Source organism: Neovison vison, chromosome 8, assembly GCF_020171115.1.
Source record: "Neovison vison isolate M4711 chromosome 8, ASM_NN_V1, whole genome shotgun sequence".
NCBI lineage: Eukaryota > Metazoa > Chordata > Mammalia > Carnivora > Mustelidae > Neogale > Neogale vison.
The window spans coordinates 133,081,913-133,100,136 of record NC_058098.1 but is presented as its reverse complement, the minus strand read 5'-3'; the positions used below and the strand labels follow the sequence as shown (position 1 = coordinate 133,100,136).

General features: G+C 43.1%; 1 protein-coding gene across 2 annotated transcripts in view; it reads right to left on the bottom strand.

Annotated features, from left to right (window-relative positions):
- The window catches only part of NBAS (NBAS subunit of NRZ tethering complex), a 322,741-nt gene that overhangs the window by 118,967 nt on the left and 185,550 nt on the right, over positions 1 to 18,224 (bottom strand). For both annotated transcript variants that reach the window (XM_044262053.1, XM_044262054.1), the window contains exons 36-38: positions 9,653 to 9,817; positions 6,273 to 6,386; positions 5,599 to 5,722 (exon numbers count right to left, since the gene is read on the bottom strand). In XM_044262053.1, coding sequence (XP_044117988.1) covers positions 5,599 to 5,722; positions 6,273 to 6,386; positions 9,653 to 9,817 — 403 coding nt within the window. The remainder of the gene's footprint in view (positions 1 to 5,598; positions 5,723 to 6,272; positions 6,387 to 9,652; positions 9,818 to 18,224) is intronic.

The window sequence follows — 18,224 nt, the reverse complement described above, 5'->3', positions numbered from 1 at the left end:
AGGAAGATGTGGTCCATATACACTATGGAGTATTATGCCTCCATCAGAAAGGATGAATACCCAACTTTTGTAGCAACATGGACGGGACTGGAAGAGATTATGCTGAGTGAAATAAGTCAAGCAGAGAGAGTCAATTATCATATGGTTTCACTTATTTGTGGAGCATAAGAAATAACACGGAGGACATGGGGAGATGAAGAGGAGAAGGGAGTTGAGGGAAATTAGAAGGGGAGATGAACCATGAGAGACTATGGACTCTGAAAAACAATCTGAAGGTTTTGAAGGGGCAGGGGGTGGGAAGGTGGGTAAGCCTGATGATGGGTATTATGGAGGGTACATATTGCATGGAGCACTGGGTGTGGTACATTAACAATGAATTCTGGTACACTGAAAAGAAATTTTAAAAATTAAAAATTAAATTTAAAAAAACCCACAAAAAAGATAGTATTACCTTGTTGCTTCTACACAGGCTCGGAAGGCTAACACAAATCACCAAAATCAAGAGAGATGTTTCATCTGTCCAGATGGTATTATGAACTATATGTCTGAGTTTCCCCAAAATTTATTTGTTGAAGCCCTGATTCCCAGCAGGGTGGATGTGGAGACAGGGCTCTGGCAGGTAATCAGAGTTACAAGAGATCATGTCCCTGGGCACCAAAACCTTCTAGGCAGCACAGAGACTTAAGGATTCTTACAAAGTAGAAGTCAAACCCCACACATAGGAAGTTTCTCAGTCTTTGAATCTGCAAGCCACTGAGGCAACATCTGATAAAACTATCAGGGAGAACGTGAAGTAGACTGATTTCACGGGGTCTCAATGGGATTCACCAGATGTCACACTTGCCACAGATGGGAGTTACAGTGATTTTAAATTAACATTAAGGTATATGGGGAAAAAAAAAAAAAGCCTACCCTACATTCACTTATCAGTGTATATGAATTTAATTTGCAAAGCTAGATCTAAAATCTTGAATATAATACATTTTCTATACAAGGTATATAGCGAAAATCAGATGAAATCTATGCCCAAGCCTCCAAGCACTAATTCTATGCAAACTCACCAACTCTAGAAAGCACTCTGTGTTAAATTTAATTCCAGCACTAAATTCACGTAGGAAAGCTGCCCATATTATTGATTTGGAAATCATTAGCCATTAAATCATTCATTTAGCTAAATAAATAATGATCAATTTTCTTCAGCCAGTCTCCATAAAATCCTTTTCATCAACTTTATTAAAAAATTCTGAAAAGTCACATCATGTTGGAAGTTTAATTTGTTTCATGACCTACTTGTGAACCAAAGTCAGAAGTCATATTTTTACAATTTTTAATTTGGGCCATTTAACCTGTATCACTCTTTAATTCTGCTGAGTTCCTGACAAATATTGATATTATAAAGTAGCCAAAGATATCTATTTCAGATATATTAGTGTTAACAAGAGATACCTAATATGACAGTATTTATGAACATGCATCATAAATTTTAACCCCAAATGTAAATTAAAGGAAAATTATTAAAATCACTTCCACATTTTGAACAAAAATTCCATTTTTAATATACACAAGGGTTGTGAAAGGTTTTCCCAATCAATTCAAAAAAATCAGAAAAAAATTTTCGTTGCTTTAATGGAGTTGGATTCTTTCCCTTGGTGGAGTATTAAAATCTGAGGGTCAGGAAAGACAATGTGAAGAAACACCAGGACTGAAAGGAAACACCTGCAGTCCCATCAAGTGTCACAGACACACTAAGAAGAACACACACGCCCCGGGGGCCTCGCATTCAGCTTCACCCGGTGCGTAGCCTCCCAGGGACTTCGGCCCCAGTGACTGTGATGCGCGCGCCATGCCCACCCTCCGTCAGCGTGCAGGGACCCTGCACCCGCCCCACAGAAAACCCGAGCAGCCCTAGAAACGTCTTAGAAATAGACAGAACACTCGGGGTCTGCCCTTAGGTGGGAGAGCGCAGACCCAGACATCAAAGGTCTAGTTGGCTTTCTCCAGACTGTCGGGGGAGAGGCTCAGAAAGCAAGTGTGTCAGTTTGAAGAAGAGACATGACGAAGGGGTCGGGAGGTGGGGAGATGCTGGAAATGTTTAGTGAAAGTTCTAAAGGGTCTGAACCACAGCTTCACAACCGAACTGCTATAGAAACTCTGAAACCTATGTCATACATGGGCCGCACGTCAGAGGTTCTAAAATACAGGGTCTATACTGGATCCCGGGCTTTAGTACTTCTTAAAAATTTCCTAAGAGGTTCTAGTGTGAAACAAGGATGGAGAATGATAGCCGCCGGCCTTGGAAACCAGAGGAACTGATAACTGGATTGGCTACCGTGAGCAAGGACTCCTAGAATGTTAATGCACTCCGGGGACCCGGCTACGAAACGGTGCCCACAAGGGCCCATCGTCACCACCGGCAAGCAACAGTCCAGGGACAGAACCTACAAGCTACTGTGCCCATTTTACAGATAATGAGGTAAAGAAAAACTCAATAATACTCTTCTGCTTGAAACCCCTACAGCTTCCCATGGAAGGTTCACTTAAAATGTTCAACTTAGCACATGAGGCCTTACCCCGCTTCCCAGCCTCGTGTTGCCTTGTTTCTTCCCTGGTTGCCCACATATATTCTCCTTTCCAGGTATCAGAATAACCTTCGAATCCTGGGAAAACCGTGGTTTTTGCCATCTTTGCTTCTGTGAATTTTATTTCCTCTTCCAAAATACGGCCCTTGTCCCTCTCCCAGCCCACCTCTCTCTGAATTCCTAGCCACCCCGCTCTTTCGATCTGCAATGCCCTGTTCATCCTTCAACACCCGGGTCGAGTATCACCAGCTCCCGGAAGCCTCTTCAAACCCCCTTTCCACTCCGCTGTCACACGTCTGTAATCGCAGCGCCTCTTGTGGGACTGTTACAGCCCTTATTATACACAAATTAGTCTGTCTCCTCACCTCAACAGTAAGCCCTCTCAAGACAAGACCGTGTCTTCCTTAACTTCACATTCCCAGTACGGGACACTGAAGGACCATTCCTTCCGTGAATAATGAACACATGGTGAGAAAAGGAACTGGACGGGGACCCCCTATTCCTCATCATGTATGCTTCCCCTATCGCAAGAGCTCCTGGATAACACCTATTGGCTTCATGTTTCATGATCACTCGGATGCCTCATTACCGAGCTACCAACTGTAGAGAGATGGCCAAGTACCTAAAGACCCTGTGAGAAGGAGAGGCCTAACAACCCAGAAATCTGTGCCTCACAAGGGTCTTTCACTTTCTCTAGGCGAACAGCTCTGGAAAACAGCAGAAGCCTTCACAAGCAATTTGAGAGGGTCTGCAGCGAGAAGGCTTCCTTCTCTTAGACCTTTATAATCTAATGCCTTTATCCTGCCTTTTTGCAAAGCAGGCCTTCTGTGTGAGAGGTGCTCACATTCACACATCTGTCTGCTGCGGGCTAACTAACAGAAAAACCGAGTGTTGGGGCACCTGGGTGGCTCAGTGGGCTAAGCCTCTGCCTTCGGCTCCGGTCATGATCTCAGGGTCCTGGGATCAAGCCCCGCATGGGGCTCTCTGCTCAGTGAGGAATCTGCTTCTCCTTCTCTCTCTGCCTGCCTCTCTGCCTACTTGTGATCTCTCTCTCTGTCAAATAAATAAATAAAATCTTAAAAAAACAAAAATAAAAACTGTGTGAATCAATATTTCCGAACTTCCTGGTTATGATTTCAGTCATTATGATGCCAATCAGTGGGTGATACACTTCCACACCCAATGCACTATTTTCTTAAGGTCTTAGCATCTATGCGTGCAAACCCTCTCAAGAATCCGAGTTTGACCCATAAGCAAATAATTAAAGATCACTTAGCCAGAAGCACGTTTGAGGAACCCATGTGTGAAACAGAGGCCACCTCCTATTTCTCTGCTACCTGCAGAACTTCACTTATGGAAATGTCACGTGTGGTCCACTGAAAGGGGAATAAACCATAATTCCACTGTGAGTTATTTTTACTCTTCGTGACAATTTTATCTCCTCAGCACAAACTCCGCTTTGCAAAAATGCTAATTGTCAACAGGTTGGCAAGTTTGGAATGGAATATACCAATAGAACTATACCAAACTAAATAACACCACGGGCATGGTTTTGTTTGTCCCTGTTACTCCCTTTTTTGATTCAGGGTCTAGCACAGCGCCTTGCAGAGACAGCTAAAACGTGGGCAGGACTCCCCACGGCAGTGAACAGACAAAGCTGAATCTGGATGTTCAACCAACCACTGGCTTTGTAACTCAAACAGCAACAGCAAAAACCACAATGGTTTCACGTCTCTGAGACATGGTTCTTTGTCTCTAAAATAGGACTAATGGTAAGTATCTGGTGGTCTGTTATTAAGTAAGATGCTGTACTCATAGCATGTGATATAGAGCTTCTCTTACTGTAGACAAAGTAAATGTTGGCTACAAATGTCTATGGAATTGAAAAAAATGCTTAAAAGATAATTAAAGAAAGAGAAGCAAGAAGTAATAAAGAATGATTAAAAGGGTAAATAGCAGCGCAACTCTACTCTTCACGTATAGTCAGCATTATTTGTAAGGCGCGCCGTGAGTATAATAATAGCTTTTTGGATAAGAGAAACAAAATGTCCTCAACTGTGAGATACTCTGATTCAGAAATAAAGGTAAAAAGCAAGCACCTCAGAATTGAAGGGACATGGTCTACTCAGTAAAAACCTCTAGTATTCAAAAGGCCTCCATAGGAGACAGAACAACGATTTTTGCTTCCCCTCTTCCCAATTACATATAAATACTGATTGAAAGACGGATTATCCAAAAATGAGTGACAGGTTTTCTGCGAAAACGGCAGTTCTATTCCCCATACACATTTTCCCCACATTTTAGTCCACGCAGCAATGTGCTCAGTTAAGACCACATCACCCAAGTTTACGGGGAGCAAGAGACAGCCAGAAATACCTAAGTGGAAGGTGTGGATAGGACTATCAAGGAGACTGCTTTGCCCTCCTTCTTCTTTTCTCCTCACTGATGCCTGGGATATAGAGAGATAGCTGGTGCTCCAGCAGCCTTTTTATCATGAGGTATTCACTAAAGACGGCAGAGCAGAGAGAGTGGGAACTGGACAAAAAAAGTCAAGGAAACTACCCTGGAACCTTAAGAAGAAGGAGGGAGACTAAAGAGAAATAAAGATACAAATGGAAAGGTTATCTTTGGTGAACTTACGTACATTTAATTCTTTCCAAAATATTCTACACAGAAAGATACGCAGGCATGTGGAAAATTCTTAAGATGAAATATATACCTACATCCTGTGAAGCAAATACCTAAGGGTTCTTAATTAACGCACAAAATCAGAAATACCTGTAAGAATCACTTCAATTATATCATACTTATCCTTTTAACTCAATATTAGTAAGTATCCAGAAAACAGAAGGTTCTCAAATAAATGTTTTAAATAAATGCATGTTGGTGTCAAGTTAAACTATTCAGAATTAGAAAAATTTATTATTATTTTTTCCCCACTCCCATTCACTCATTTTTCATTTATGGTTTCCCTAATAGGAGTTACACATTGTCAGGGAACTAGAACCTTCTTCCATACCTTCTGTTGTTGGAAATACCTCTTCCCCTTCAGTTTTAGCCTCAGCCAGTTTTCCAGTTCTTAGTAATACCTCTGCAAAGCTTTCCCCTGGAACAGGCCGATGAGGGTCATAGGTCACTGTAGACTAGACAGAAGCAGTTATACCTTTTAGTAAGTGACGCTTTTTTTTTAAGATAGTCTTAGAACAGAGTCATAGGATTTTATATCTTTTGATGATTCAAATGATAATGTCTCACTAAAACATATCATTTTATGTAAAGCTTGAAACAGATTTTAATCTCATAATATGTTATAACATATACAAGTCACATAAAACCAGGTCGCCTAGATGGCTCAGTCAGTTGAGCAACCGACTCCTGATTTCAGCACAGGTCATGATCCCCAGGTTCTAAGATCAAGCCCAGTATCCAGCTCTGCACACAGCAGGGAGTCTGCTTGAGATTCTCTCTCTCCCTCTCCCCCTCCCCCAACCTGTTCCCTCTCTCTAAAATAAATAAATAAATCTTTTAAAAATATACACATTTTTCAAAAAAGTCACATAAAACCAATGAACAACATGAGTAAGAACGAAGCTAAAGAAGTGCATTCTCAGGAACATTTTAATTTTTGTTTATACTAAAATGCCCAAAACAGCACGAGAGTTGACTCTGTGTTCTTGGGCGCACTGGCCTTACCTCTGTGACAAAGGGATCGGAGAGGACGGATTCATAAAAAGGATGACAGCCTTGTTTTTCTAGACCTTCATTGGCTATGGTTCCCATTTGATTAGCACCACCGAATTCCTGCCCCTAAACAGAACAAAGACAAGAACAGTGGTAAAAGGAAAGAGCGCTGGGGGCAGATGGGGAGAGGCGAAGGCAGGGTTATGTGGGGAGAGACGGATGCACGTGCGCGGTGGGATCCACGGAGAGCGTGTCAGCGGGACACGGGCGCCCAGTGAGCGGTAAGAACGGCACCCACTGTCTAAAAGCAGCACTTCAACCTCAGCCTGCAGTGCCTTCACATTTCCCTGGTCACTCTGACATCAGTGCATCAAGAACAAAGCAGCAATCAGCGCTAAGCACACGGCAAGTTTTCTAATCTACAGTCAGAGTAACCTGCCCCAAACATCGCTCCCGCGCTCCGCACGCCCTTAGCAGCTCTGAACGAGACTAGCAGGCCACGGTAGCAAGTCTCAACTACGCAGAATGACACTTAAAGTTCTTCAACGTCAATCAACATTAAGGGCCAATTCTTCAATCACGATCTGCTTCACGTGTCCTACCAGCTTCTAAGCCCTTCGTCCACTCGAAGCGGCTAACCAAGCGGACTGCCTCGGCAGGTGCCGCCCCGCTTCCCGGCCCAGCTGGGCCCTCACCCGCCGAAACCGCACCCGCTGGAGGCAAGATGCAAGTGCGCCCCTTGCCTCATCCCCTGCCGCCCCACAACTGCCTCCAAGACCTGTCAGCGGCCGTCCTGCTGGCACGCGCTCCCGGATCCCTAGTAGTTAACCGTCTTCAGGTTGACCTTCCTCAGATATGAAGCTCCTCGCTGCAAGAGCCAAGTCAAACACAGTCACCCATTCTCCCAGTTAGGGTTAGGGTTAGGGATTAGGGCTGGGGCACGGGGAGGGTTAGGGTTAGGGGCCCTCACTGGGTGCCAACCACAGCCTCGGGAAACCGCGACGGCACTGCCGGAAATGATGACAAGAACGACAACTGACACTTCACAAAAACGATCTGGTATCAGGCACGGGGTTACGCACTTCACCTGAGGCACATACACTCAAAAAGTCCAAGACGCGAGTCATTTAAAAGTAACCGCAGCCACCACCATCATACGCAGTGTGATACACACGAGAAGAGACGTGCGGACCTGCCCCCAAGTCAAGCGGACGCCACCTCAGTCTGTGGGATCGACATCTTGGCTATGTCACTCTTGTTTTCCCTCTTCCCTGCATATCCCACATCCAGACCATCCGCAGGCCCGCAAGATACATCTCCCACTTCCTTCACGGCTGCCCTGGTCCACCACCACCCGCCCCCCGCCCGAACACTAGACCAGGGACCTCTTTGCCCCCGCTCTGACTCCCACCACCAGCTCGCCACACAGCACTTCGATGATCTTAGGGAAGGGAAAGCTGGATCGCACAACCGCATCACCTACAGTCTCCAGCAGCTTCCCATCTGCTCAGAACCAAATCTATGGTCCTCACTGGCCTACAAGGCTTTGGATGTTGGCCTCTTCACCACCTCCTTGATCTCATCTCCTATCATTCTCCTGCTGTTCACTCTGTTCATACTACGCAAGCCTCCTTCCTGCTCTACAAAGATGTCAAGCACCTTCCTTCAAAAAAGGGCTCTGTACTTGTTCTACTTGGCTTAGCCAGGTTTCCGCTCAGAGTGACTCCTGAGATACCGACCTTCTGATCTAAATCAGACCGTCACTCGCCCAATCAACTCCCCTTCACCTGAAGTTATCCTCACAGCCCTCACTACCACCTACCATTACAGTATTACACAAATATTTTATTGGTGGGCTTCTTCGTCTCTCCCACTGAAATACGGGCTCTGCACAAGAAGGGTTTTGCAACTCTACTCCCAATCACTGGCACAGAGAAAACGCCTGAGGAATATTTGGAGTGTGAATGCAATGAATGATACACCCAGGGAGTGTCTGGAATGAATTTACAAACAAGCATGTTTCTTTTTCCTCTAACCCTTCCAGTGAGACCAAGGATGGCAGTGTGAGAGCGCAGGGAAGAGAGCCCGGGAGCAAGAGGTTCACTGGTCACGGAAAGTAACTCAATCGTCTACTACTCGTCCTGACCTCTGCTTCCAGAATGGGTGAAAGAATCTGGTTACACTGTTCTCTTAACCCAAAGCACCTACTAAAAACTGAATGTTTGCGTCATCTCCTAAAATTCACATGTTGACATTCTAAGCCCCCAAAACAGGATGGTATTAAGAGGTGGGGCCTTTGGGTGTATATACACAGTGGAATATTACTCTGCCATAAAAAAAGAATGAGATCCTGTCATCTGCAACGACATGGTTGGATTTTCAGGGTGTTATACTAAATGAAGTAAGTCAAAGATAGGCAAATATCATACAATTTCACTTATACGTAGAATCTAAAAAACAAATGAGCAAACAAACAAAAAAGCATAAGCAGATGCATGAATAAGAGAACTGATGACTGTCAGAGGGAAAGGGGTGGGGATTGAGCAAAATGAGTGAAGGGGAATGGAAGGTCCAGGCTTCGAGCTAGGGAATGAGTAAGTCCCGGGGAACACAGTCACAGGTACTGTAACACTGTTATGTCATGACAGATGGTACTTACACTGTCAGGAGTACGACATAACGGATACAGTTGTCACATCACTACATTGTGCACTTGAAACTAACGCAACATTCCGCGCTGACTACATTTCAATTAAAAGTAAATACTTTTTTTAAAAAATTAGAGTTAGGGCCTTTGGGAGGTGCTGGGCTCACAAAGTTAAAGCCCTCAGGAATGGGACTAGTGCCCTTATATAAGAGACTGCCGAGAGCTCCCTCACCCCTCCACCGTGTGAGAACACAGCAAGCCGACCCCACCAGGCGCTAAATCTGCCAGAGCTTTCATCTTGGTCTTCCCAGCCTCTAGAACCGTGAGGAAGAAATGGTTGTTGTTTAAGCCCCGCAGTAAGTGCTATTATCGTTCCAGCAGCCCCAATAACCTTAGCCCCCATGCCTGCTACCAGGGCTTTTCCTCCACTACTGGCCCATAAAATCAAGTATGGACCAATGAAATCATTTTCCTTTTCATCCCACTAAATTTTAATTCTGACATCAAACCCAACCCCACCTCAATCTCTATCAGTGTCTTTCGCAAATACCCCATGGGAGTAGGTTCCATTCTGTAAAATAAGTGACTCTTCCCCTATCTGATGGGAGGCCTCAATTTTTAAAGAGATTATTTAATAACCTAGAGAAGAGAAACCTGTTTACAACAGGAAAACAACTGAGAAGCAGTGCTAATGCGTTGACAGAAGCCCCGGGGTGGATTTTAAAAAGACAGAGGCCTTGCTTACAGGAAGCGGTCGAAGGTACGTCAAGGACTTCTTCCACCACTGCCGGTCACTGACCGCCTGCAGCACGGCCTTGGTGGTGGTCGTGGTGCTGGACAGGACCTTCATGGTGGCCGCTGTGCTCCAGTGGAAGAGGTCAGAGTTGCTGCCAGGAACACCGGCTTCGCCCTGGTTAAAACGGAAAATGGCAAAAGCAAAAAATGCCCATTGTCGGAAGAACAGAGAGAGATAATGAGACGACGCGCACTTCTCAGACATGACGAGAAAGTTAAAAATCCATCTTTGCCAGCAACAAAAAAACATGAAACAAAGCATGACTGGCATATTGTACCTCCTTGGATCATTTACAAAAGAAATTGGGGAAAGGAAAAACCATCATTGTGTGTTAGTCCAATAATCCCCTTCAGAAACATTTATGAAGCAAATAGGCTCTTTTTTACCAGTCTAATATCCCACCAATGAGAAACTCAGGTTAATTTGAAAATATTTATTATTTAATTATGAAATAAATTATTCATTCAAACAGCGCTACAGTGACCCCTCTACAAAGGTAGAGGATTTGGAGGACCCACCTACTAATGTTGAAATGTTTTGTTTTCCGGGCACCTGGGTGGCTCAGAGGGTTAAGCCTCTATCTTCAGCTCAGGTCATGGTCTCAGGGTACTGAGATCGAGCCCTGCATCGGGCTCTCTGCTCAGTGGGGAGGAGCCTGCTTCCCTCTCGCTCTGCCTGCCTCTCTGCCTACTTGTGATCTCTCTCTTTGTCAAATAAATAAATAAAATCTTAAAAAAAAAAAGGAAATGTTTTGTTTTTCATCTAAATAAGTGGATGATTAATAGTGTTTAAAAGGTTTATAACATGAAACCTCCTGCCAATCTTGAAGCAATCAGCTAAAATTCTGACTCTCCATTTACTCATCTGAGAGATTCCATGTGGAGAAAAATGCTAATACATTAACATTATTTTAAATAGAAATGACAACAACCACATCTGCTTTTGATCAAAGAAAAACACTACTTGTTCTACAAAAACAAAGTTCTTGGTTTAATATTTATCTACTTCCACTTATTTTTTCTTAACTTTCCTGTTTAAATGAAAGCAAAGTTAAGGCTGAGTCCCTCCATTTCAACGGCCTTCCTGATACTGACCGGAGGGCTTAGTTTGGCTACTTAGGTCCACATCATGTCATTTACTCATGCATTATAAAAGTACTCAAAAATGTAAATCATGTAATCACTCAGTAATTGCCAGGATATCACACATCACAAATACTCAGGATACAAATGCACTGTTGTAGACCCAACCGACAGTTGCCTTATATGGTAAGTAGAATTATGGGCCCCCAAAGATGTCCACGTCCTAATTCCTGGAACCTGGGAACACACTGCATTCCATGGCAAAGGGACTTTGCAGATATGATTAAGGACACACACCTTGAGGTGAAGAGATTATCTCAATTACTGGAGTGGGACTAACCTAGTCACAAGAGACTTTAAGCAGAGAACCTTTCCCAGCTAGGGTCACAGAGAGGGTGTGTGGGAAATGCCATGCGGCAGAGGCAAGAGAAACCTGGGCACAAGAGGACTCGACCCATCATTGCCAGCTCTGAAGATGGAGGAAGGGGCCACAAGCCAAGAGATGTGAGTGGCATCTAGAAGCTGAGAAGAGCCCTCAGGCGTCAGCCAGCCAGCAAGGCAAGAGGGACCTCAGTCCTATAACCACGAGAAATTGAACACTGTCAATAACATGAATGAGCATGGAAACAGATCCTCCTTTAGAGGCTCCCGAAAAGAGCACAGCCCTGTTGGCACCATGATTTTGTCCATGTGTGACTAAGGACAGACACACCCAAGGCTGCCTGATTTTTATCACATGGTTAATTAAAAGATAATCAATTTGGACTGTTTAAGTGGCTAAATTTGTAGTAATATGTTACAGCAGCAATAAAAAACAAGTGTCATCATGTTAGGATACTTAACTTCTAGGAAACTATTGTGAACTATACTCTTACTTGCAAAAGGAAAGGAATTTAAGTTATACTAACCAATGCTTATAATTTGTCCAGTCTGTTTCTCCTAAAATTTCTAAACTTTGCTTTTAACACGAAAAAAAAAATGTGTCCCAACAGAAGAAATGATAATTATGTGACACAGTAAGGGTGTTAGCTAAGCTACAATGGCAACCATATTGCAATATCAATATATCAAATCAGGGGCCTCTGGGTGGCTCAGGCAGTTGAGTGTCCCACTCTTGATCTCAAGGTCATGAGTTCAAGCTCCAGAGGCTCCCCAGGTGATGTAGAGCCTTCTTTAAAAAGAAAAGTATCAACTCGATAAGCTGTGTATCTTAAGCTAACACAACATTTTATGTCAAATATATCTCAATGAAAAAAAAGTTTTAAAAAATCATGATTCCTATGGGCTTTTTGGCCATTGGGAAAAGTATAAACTACCCGCCCAATGCAATCATTATAATTTGATTATGAAAACAACATAAAAAATATGGATGTTAATAAGGAACAATCATGTTAAGTTGCTTGTATACTGATAAGGGCAACCATGCTAAAAACAACTGGGGTTGTTTTGGGGTTTGGCTCATTATCCAATGCTTCTGAAAGGACAGGGTAGAAAGTTCTACGTAGGAAAAAACAGAATTCTCCCTCCATGCGTAATAATAACAACAGCCCACCATGGGCCAGGACTGCACGAAGTGCTTCACCTGCATCCCGGGCATCAAAACTGGAAGGGAACACCAAAAAACACAAATAGTTCTCATGGTAGCATTACTATAATTCCTTTCTTTCCTTAATTTCTTCACTGTGTGAGGAGACAGCAGTGGAGGCTGATTTATTCTCCGCTCTGGTACCTCGGACAGCTGGTTCATCAAGCCGGACTTAAGTCAACAGAAGAAAAACAAGCTGATTCCAGCTCCTGCACTCCAGAGGCCCCTTTTTTCTAAGAAGGCCACAACCCTAGCCAACGTGCTTCCGATGGCACATGGCAACAACCTTACCCCAGCTCCCTGCATTCAGAGAGGGGGGTCTGCTTCCGCCAGACAGCCGGCGCACTGGTCATTGTGCACGTGACCCACCACGTCCGGCCTGAGCTCTCCTCTCCGGGCTGCTGAACGGTCTGGAGATCACGTATACTCGGCTTCCCTCGGCTTCTGAGTTCTCCCCCTAATAACTGTGCAGAGTGGAAACAGTTCCATGCGTCCCTCTGTGAATAACACTGCCAAAAATAGTTCTTGGCCAGAAATAAAGCTCAGAAGAATCTGAAGTATACATTCTCTCTTTTTATACAGATAGAGATATGTAGCTACAGCTCTGTGTGTGTGTGTATATATATATACATATATATGAATTTATATAAAATATATAGTAAGCATCTCTATGTATTGGCATATTTCTGAATTACTTAAAAATCCAGAAACAAATGAGGGTTCATTCACTTACTCAGCAGTTGCTGAGTGACTCTTAATTCAACGTCCCGCACGATACCAGGCACTGAGGTGGTAACAACAAGTAAGACCCAGTCTGTGCTCCCAAGCTGCTCTGAAACGAGGGAGGGAGGCAGAGAAGCAGACCGGTCACTGCAGAGGAATATCGCCTCCTCCAGCCGAGGTGCACGCGAAGCAGTATGGGAACACGAAACGAGGCCATTCCTCCCCTGCCTGGAGGCACGATCACAGAAGACTGCACCGAGAAGGTAATATTCCAGCAGGAAAGAAGATGGGGCCTCCAAAGGAGGAATGGCAGAGATCGTTTCGGGCAGACTTACGCAAACGCAAGGGCATGAAATGAAACAACACGGCCAACCAGAGGAATCCTGAGTGAGTCAGAGAAGGTGCGGACGCGGACACACAAGGGCAAGGGGCAGAACACCAGGATGGAAGGAAGGACAGGGGACCCAGAGCACCTCCGCTGTCGCCCTGACAGGTGGGAAGCCACTGAAGGACTCGCAACAAAGGAAGTCACATAATCAGATTTGTGTTTTAAAAATATTACGCCCGACCTGTACCCCGGGGGATAAAAATACATTATATGTTTAATTAAAAAATAAATAAAATTAAAAAAAAATATTACACCCAGCACAAGAATCCAGTTAGGAGGCTGGTGTGTTAGTCCAAGTTTCAACTCATCAGGGACTGAATTAAGATCATAATGCCACGAACATGTGAGGTCACCATGGGGTGTTTGCCTACCTGAATGAATACATTAAGTGTAAGTGTTTTTATTTCTAATCCTTCTCAAAGGGAAAAGGGCCTGAGCTAAATCAGATAAGCAGAGAAATCCAACTTTATAAGAAATAAAGTCCATGGTCCCCAGGTGAGTCATAGTGAAGACCTGAGAGAAAGAAGACAAGAACAGAAGAAAAGTCGGGAACATAAGCAAACGTTCATGGTCTGCTGAGCAAGGTTAGATGCGGGGGTGGGGCGGGGGTAAAAGGAGCAACACAAGTTACTGAAGAAGAATGAACAGAGGACCAGGTCCACAGAGGGGACTAAGAAAGATCTAGACACCTTTTCTCCCAAGAGCAATGTCTAACAGAAGTCCCGGTTACAATATCTAAGAAACATAATGGCTATCATTTACTAAATGCATATTGTGTGTTGGGTACCAGGAAGGGGCTTCTTAGGGTCATTCCTCAGTTTTACAGTAATACTTCAGACTGGGTAAGAGGACGCCACATGATGGGAAAGTAAACTGTAGATCCAGTAAGTGGAATATGCTGCCCATAGGCAACTGGCCTACGGGTGTCTCTTCTTGACCAGGTCTGGCTATCGAAATGTGTGGTTCCTTTGCTCTTCATAGGGTTCTGACATATTACACACACACATACACACACAGACACACACAGGCACACATTTAAGGTCATTTATTCTTCTGTCTTATAAAACTAAAATCTCATTAAAGATGGCCTGAAAAATTCCAAAGATTAGGAGAAAAAAAGATAGTACTTATTCATAGTTCCATGATATAAAGACAATACTGCCAGTAAACATTCTCCCTTCCTGTTTTTAATCCAGGCTTAGCAACCTTTCAAGGATAAGATATATTTTAAAAATGTGTTCAGTTTGATAAACCGTAACACATCAGCACTTAGTCACAGACCACCATCCCAGCATCCATCCCAGAGGCTGCTACTGTGGTCACTTTCAGCCACTTCCATGGCCGAGATAAATTCTATAAGTACTTCCGCCAGCATAAATTAGTTTTGTCTATTTTTATGCTTTATATGAATAGAATTGTGTCCTCTTTTGGGTCTGATCTCTAGCACTCAACATGTTCTAAAGCCTAATATATTTCACCTATAGTAGCTAAATGTTATTCAAATAAGATTTCATGCCACATTTTCAAACCTTGTTCATCTTCTTAATCAAGAGGGTATACTGAAGTATTTGAATGTCATCAACTAATCAAGTATAGAATTAAAAATACAAACAAGGTAAGAAATATGGCACTTAGGGGTGCCTGGGTGGCTCCATGGGTTAAGCCTCTGCCTTCGGCTCCGGTCATGATCTTGGGGTCCTGGGATCGAGCCCCACATCAGGCTCTCTGCTCAGCAGGGAGCCTGTTTCCTCCTCTCTGCCTGCCTCTCTGCCTATTTGTGATCTCTCTCTCTCTTTCTGTCAAATAAATAAATAATCTTAAAAAAAAAAAAAGAAATATGGCACTTAAACACAATGCCGCTATACTCAGAAGAAAATCAAGTCAGTTGAAAAATATCAAAAAATACAGACTATACAACAATTATTCCATTTCATAAAATGAACCTAAACTTTACTTCTAGTTCATATGGATAGGCTAACTCAAGACAGGAAATTTCAGATATATAAAACTTAAAAGTTTGTTTCACAAGATAAATGAAATTCACATGCTCAGAAATGTGTAAGATAAAAGGATTGTAAGTGAGTCCCCTAATGAGAATTATAAAAGATAAAGTAAAATCAAAGGCCTTTTGGACCACAGAAGAAGCATCAAACATGAGGAGAGTCTACCAAGATTATACTGTAACTAGAATAATTAATGAGGAAAATAGTTTTCTTTCAACTACATGTAATGGGGAAAGAAAAGAGAGGTTAGGCAAAATTTACTCCTCAAATGATTACTACTGGCACTTTTTATATTCATAGTTGCACACTGCTAATTAATTTAGAATGTGTAACAGCAGAAATAGATTAATCCCCCAAACCAAATCAACAACTCCCAGCATAAAATTTAACATGAAATCTCATTAATGTCAAGTGTGTTACATAGCTCAAAGGTTAACTTACTAAGCATTAATAGTATCTTTCAGATTCTCCAATAGACCCCACTACTGCTCAGGTTCATAAGAACACGAATAGCTCCCCATGTCAAGCTTGGCTTACAGAAACGATCCTTGCTGAACCATTACTGTAATGAATAGTCCGTTTTAGAGTTGCTTTCTCTGGTGTCTGGTAACACGTGTTAATTTAACGAGAAAAATCTGTTTGCCCACCATAACCTGAGTTGATGTACACACAAAGCTAGGTAAACATTAGAAAGAGCTCTCAAACTGAACTCACTCACTACCTCCTCTCCTCCAACAGATCGTTAGATGATCCAAAGCTCTTCCCTGTACCTAACACAGTAAATTTCACCCTGAACTCAAAATATTAAAAATGCAATCTTTATTACTAGTGCTGCTACTTTTAGAAGGATCTGTCAGAAGAAGCAGGAGAAAAATCCCCACGAAATAAATCACTCACTATAAAGTCTGACTCTGCTTTAGTTCATCTGCTAATTAACAGGCCAGATTACAATCTAGATGTTTTCACCTTTGCAAGTCATGAATCCCCTATACAATTCTGATAAAAGCTGTAAGTCCCTTCTCCAGAAAAAATGCACACAAGTGTACACACACATGAACAAAGTCACAAGCAGAAACATACACACACACCAAATTTGACATACGATGTCAGAGGCTTTGAGAATCAAACTTTCTTGAATCTCCTAGCATTCTTGGGTCAAGATTAAGAGGCATGTAGTTAGGAAAAATAGAGGCATTTGAAGTATATTTTTATTTTCTTTTACCATACCCAATTTTTAAGTCACTTTTGATAAATGATTTGCAGTTCTAAATGCGTCCACAAAATAAATTTACTGAACACATACTTCTGGCATGCCTATTATGTTTAAGACCCAGTGCTAGGCAACAGAGTTTCCATGATGATTAAGATATGGTCCCTGCTCTCAAAGAACTCACACTACATTAGGAAAGGAAGGCAAATGGGAAATTTGCTTTATTTTACCAATGAACTGAGAACTTATCAAATTGGACTCCATGCAAATATTCCTCTCCTTATAATAACAGAATTTACCCCAACCCATCATATCTACATCTTAAACTTCTTCATCTATTTTATTCACATATTCAACAAATATTTTTGACATTAAGTATAACAAGAACAGACACTGTTCTAGATGCTGAAAATAGCAGTGAACAAAACATTGCTCCTGTCACAAAGATCTCCCCTTACATTCCAAGAAGAGATAAACAAAAAATAAATAGAAAGCACGCCAGAGAAGTCTATCAGATCAATGATAGGGGAAGAGCTAGGAAGAAAAATACAGTGTATGGAAGTGTGTATGCAGAAACCAGAGAAGCTCTCACTGAGGAGACCGGGAGACATGTGAGCAGAGACCCGGAAGAAGCGAGGACAAGTCATCTGGACATGCGGGAGAAGAACACGGCAGGGCGAACACAGCGAGTACAAAGACCTGCAGGGAGAACTTGACGGGAATGTTTCAAGAATGGCAAGAAGGTCAAGACTGGAGTATGCTAAGCAAAGCCAAATTTAAGGGAAAGAGGGCAGAGGGCAGGAGAGAAGAGATCAAGTCAAACTGTTAGTAGGGAAGACAGATCGCAGGTGTCCCTGTAGGATGGAAATCATAAAAACTTATTTGTACTCTGAGGAATGTGGCACGATCTGATGTATTTTTGAAGAATTACTCCGGCTGCCTTGTTGGGTCTGGACCACAGCAAGGAAAAGAACTCGAGCAGGCGGGCAAACAGAACACCACCATCAAACTCTAGGTGAGACACCAAGAGAATTTAGACCAGGGCAGTAGCCGTGGTAAGAGTAGAATATGGCCCAATTCCAAGTCCACTGGGAAAGTGGAGCCGACAGGATTTCTTGACAGACCGCATGTGTTATGTAGGACAGAGAAGGACTGAGGAGGACAACAAGGTTTATGACCTAAACAACTACAAAGATGGAGCTGCCATGTTCTGATGTAGGACATGGCACAGAAGGAGCACCATGTTGGCCTGGGGGGGGCGCACGGGATGTGAAAATCAGAGGCTCACGTTGAACACACTGAGATGTAAGTCCACGAGAAAGTTAAGTACAGATGCTGGGTTGGCGGTCGCACGTACAAGCCTGGAACTCAGAAGACCAGGACTCGAGCTATAAGCAGGGACTCATCTGCACAAAGTTGATATTTAAAGTGATGATAATGGATGCAATCATTCAGGAATGAGCACAGCAGAGAAGAGATTGAAAGACTGAGACCCGGGGTATCTACCACTTGAGCTGGGGAAACGAGGAA